This window comes from Antrostomus carolinensis, unplaced genomic scaffold (assembly GCF_000700745.2).
Source record: "Antrostomus carolinensis isolate BGI_N321 unplaced genomic scaffold, ASM70074v2 scaffold13952, whole genome shotgun sequence".
Taxonomy (NCBI): Eukaryota; Metazoa; Chordata; class Aves; order Caprimulgiformes; family Caprimulgidae; genus Antrostomus; species Antrostomus carolinensis.
In genome coordinates, this window is record NW_010300276.1 from 5,214 (window position 1) to 8,892 (window position 3,679).

The 3,679-nt window shown below is 42.0% G+C and overlaps 1 protein-coding gene across 1 annotated transcript; it reads left to right on the forward strand.

Moving 5' to 3' along the window:
* Window positions 1-1,033: 1,033 nt before the first annotated feature.
* On the forward strand, window positions 1,034-2,143 carry HTR1E (5-hydroxytryptamine receptor 1E). The gene has a single exon (XM_010163086.2). It carries the CDS (start codon window positions 1,049-1,051, stop codon window positions 2,141-2,143), a length of 1,095 nt encoding a protein of 364 aa, XP_010161388.1. The 5' UTR covers window positions 1,034-1,048.
* The last annotated feature ends 1,536 nt before the right edge of the window (window positions 2,144-3,679 follow it).

Sequence of the window (3,679 nt, forward strand, 5' to 3'; positions counted from 1 at the left end):
CCCCCAGTACTGGAGATGAGGCTGCACCAGTGCAGAGTAGAGTGGGACGATCACCTCCCTCGACCGGCTCACAGTGCAGTGCTTGATGCACCCCAGGACACGGTTGGCCCTCTTGGCAGCCAGGACACACTGTTGGCTCATGTTCAACTTGCCATTGACCAGAACCTCCAGGTCCCTCTCTGCAGGGAAGGGCTGCTCTCCAGCCTCTTATTCCCCAATCTGTATGTGTGTCCAGGGTTGCCGTGTGCCAGGTGCAAGATCCAGCACTTGTCCCTATTAAAATTCATACAGTTGGTGATTGCCCAGCTCTCTAATTTATCTACAGACATGGGTATGAAAAAGCAGAATAGAAAATGAAAAGCTGGCATGCCTTTGCTGAGATAGGCGGCTCTATTTCTTTTTTTTTTCCAGAGGTGATATGTAGAAGTAATTGGTCCCTCTCATATAGCAATTAAAATGAAAAGGCAGATTTCCTCAGCTCATCATCCGCTGGAGCCTATTTAACAAGCAGGAAAAGGACCAGCTCCCAGTATCAATAACTCACAGAGATCATAGAAATGTTTGTTGGAAGGGACTTCTGGAGGTCCCTTAGTCCAACCTCCCACTTTAAGTGAGATCTCCAAAACCAAAGGAGAAATAACCAATTCACACCAGTGAGAAATCTCGCCCAAAATGTCCTTTAGAGAAGAAAAAAAAAAATCAAACTATGAATTCAGAGAAAAAGGGGGAGAAAACGCAGGAGAAGAGAAGGAAAAACAGACCAAAATTTTTATTTGAGGCGGTAATATTAGAACTGTAGGGCTTTTTGCCAAAAGGTGGGATTTTTCTAGGTTTACTGACAGATGTGTTTTTGTCTTCTAGGAAAACAATGAACAGGAGAAAAACTGGAAGCTTTTTGCTGCTCTGTTGAACATGGGATTATATAAAAGAAAAAAAAAAATTGCACTAGGAGCATCTCTGTCCCTCTTTCAAATGGGTGACTTCTGAACCTGGAACTATTCGTTACCTGAAGCAGCAACTTCTTTCACTGTGCATCCTGGAGGGGAAAATGAATTTCACAAATTGCACCACCGAAGCCAATGTGGCTGCGAAGCCAAAAACAGTAACTGAAAAGATGCTGGTTACCCTGACCTTGGCCACAATCACAACCTTGACTATGCTGCTGAATTCTGCTGTAATTGCAGCGATCTCCACAACCAAGAAGCTCCACCAGCCAGCAAATTATTTAATATGTTCACTAGCTGTGACAGATCTCCTTGTTGCCGTTCTCGTCATGCCCTTGAGCATCACTTACATAATGATAGATAAATGGACTTTGGGATACTTCATCTGTGAGATCTGGCTTAGCGTTGACATGACCTGTTGCACGTGTTCAATCCTTCATCTGTGTGTCATTGCTCTGGACAGGTACTGGGCAATCACAGACGCTATCGAGTACGCCAGGAAAAGAACGGCAAAAAGGGCTGGGCTGATGATAGTCACTGTGTGGACTATCTCCATTTTCATATCAATGCCCCCTTTGTTCTGGAGAAATCACCACAGTGTCAGTATTCCCAGTGAGTGTCGCATTCAGCACGATCATGTCATCTACACTATTTATTCCACATTCGGAGCATTTTACATCCCCTTGACTTTGATCCTGATCCTGTACTACAGAATCTACCACGCTGCAAAGAGCCTTTACCAAAAGCGAGGTTCGAGCCGCCACCTCAGCAACAGGAGCACCGACAGCCAAAACTCCTTTGCCAGCTGCAAGCTCACACAGACATTCTGTGTCTCAGACTTCTCCACATCCGACCCCACCACGGAGTTTGATAAAATCAATGCGTCCGTGAGGATCCCTCCTTTCGAGAATGACCTGGACCTGGCCGGTGACCGGCAGCAGATCTCCACGACACGGGAACGAAAGGCTGCTCGCATTCTGGGGCTGATTTTAGGTGCTTTCATTTTGTCTTGGCTGCCCTTTTTCATCAAGGAGTTGCTTGTGGGCCTCCATGTTTGCACTGTCTCTCCAGAAGTAGCAGACTTCTTGACCTGGCTTGGATATGTGAACTCCCTCATCAATCCTTTGTTGTATACTAGCTTTAATGAAGACTTCAAGCTGGCCTTTAGAAAGCTCATCAGGTGTCGAGAACACACTTAAAAGTACTGGGAGATGATGATGGTGATGGTGACGTGACTCCTGGCCTTAAGAACGAGCAAAAATGATTTGACTCTGTCACCATTTCCCTTGATAAAGGGGATTTTTGTGTTTGCCTACTCGTTTGACTTATCTTTAGCCTGTAATTCATTCTGCTGTTTTTTACCTCTAGTGTTATTCATGGTAAAGAGTTTGAAATAAATTTATTCTACAAAGGAACAGATTTTTTAGCAATGAAACAACAACAAAAAAGAAACTCTTAGATACTGATGTTTAAGACATTTTGTGTAATCAATGATTCAAGAAGCATACAATGATACTCACTTTTATACTTTTTTCATTTAAGAATCAAATGTCTAAATTATCATGCACTGTAGTGGTATAAAGGCTTATAAGCTCAACCCCATAAATACGTATTCAACAATTAATAAACATTTCATGGTCATGACAACCAAACAGCAAATCTTTACTGTGGCATTCTGAGAAAACTGTAACAGCCATTTAGAAGGAAAATAACCACCATTTCCAGCTTGGGCTAAGGCATAATAAACCATTCCTTTCTTCAGGAATACACTTCCAAAACAGAAAGCAAAGGTCAGTTCGTTCTGTCTAAAAATGGATCCCATTCTCTACTCCAAAGTAATTATTTAAGTGTCTCTTTTAGTGTAAGATTTTGGATTTATGTTCAAAGTATTGGACAGACACCTGTGCAGTTTGTTGGGCAGTTTTTAGCACCACACGTGTAAGACCAGCTGCACATGACTGGTCATGTTTGTAACACCACTCACAGTACTTCTTCATGGCTCAGGCCATGTGCCTTGGTCAGTTCTGGGGTGGCATTGTTCACGTGTGCTACACTTCACCTGGCCCTTGTGGTGTACAACCCCATGGATCAATTGATCTTACCCCGCAAACTTAAATCAGTGGATACCTTCTCAGCAAGCCAGCAATATATAGAAATTCAGAAACATCATCTAAAACCCAAATTATTTTCTATCTGAACAGTAGAAAAAAAATAGGAAAAATATTTTTTAAAAATAGCAGTTTGCACATCTGCCTTATTGTCATCTTACAGTTTGCAATGTCATTCTTGTCAGCTTAACCTATGATCGAGTCCTCTAACAGGATTTCTTGTTCTAGGAGTCCTTCATAGAGTTCCTTCCCTTGTCTTGAGAGATAGGCAGAGAGTCCTTCATATCCTGTCTTGTAAAAGTTAAAATGTCCTATTTCAGGTATTGGGGAAATCAGGCTCAAGAGGGATAAAATCAAAGCTGAGAATCTGGTATTGTCTGTTAGCAACTCCTAAACACCATTTAAATATTGATTACTTACCTTGCGACATAATTTTCTTCCCTGTCCATTTTTCTGGACAAATTCTTTCTGAATTACACTGATATACCATATAGGACATATCACATACATCAACCTGACATGCAGTATCAGTGAACTATAGTGTGGCAGCTCCAAATCCATCAAAACAAATATTAGAGGTAGCACAAGTGTTGTAACAGCACTGGAAGCCATCTCTGAAAAATGTTT

What these genes read in the sequence shown, in the direction of transcription:
- HTR1E (XM_010163086.2), top strand. Translation starts at nt 1,049, where the DNA reads ATGAATTTCACAAATTGCACCACCGAAGCCAATGTGGCTGCGAAGCCA.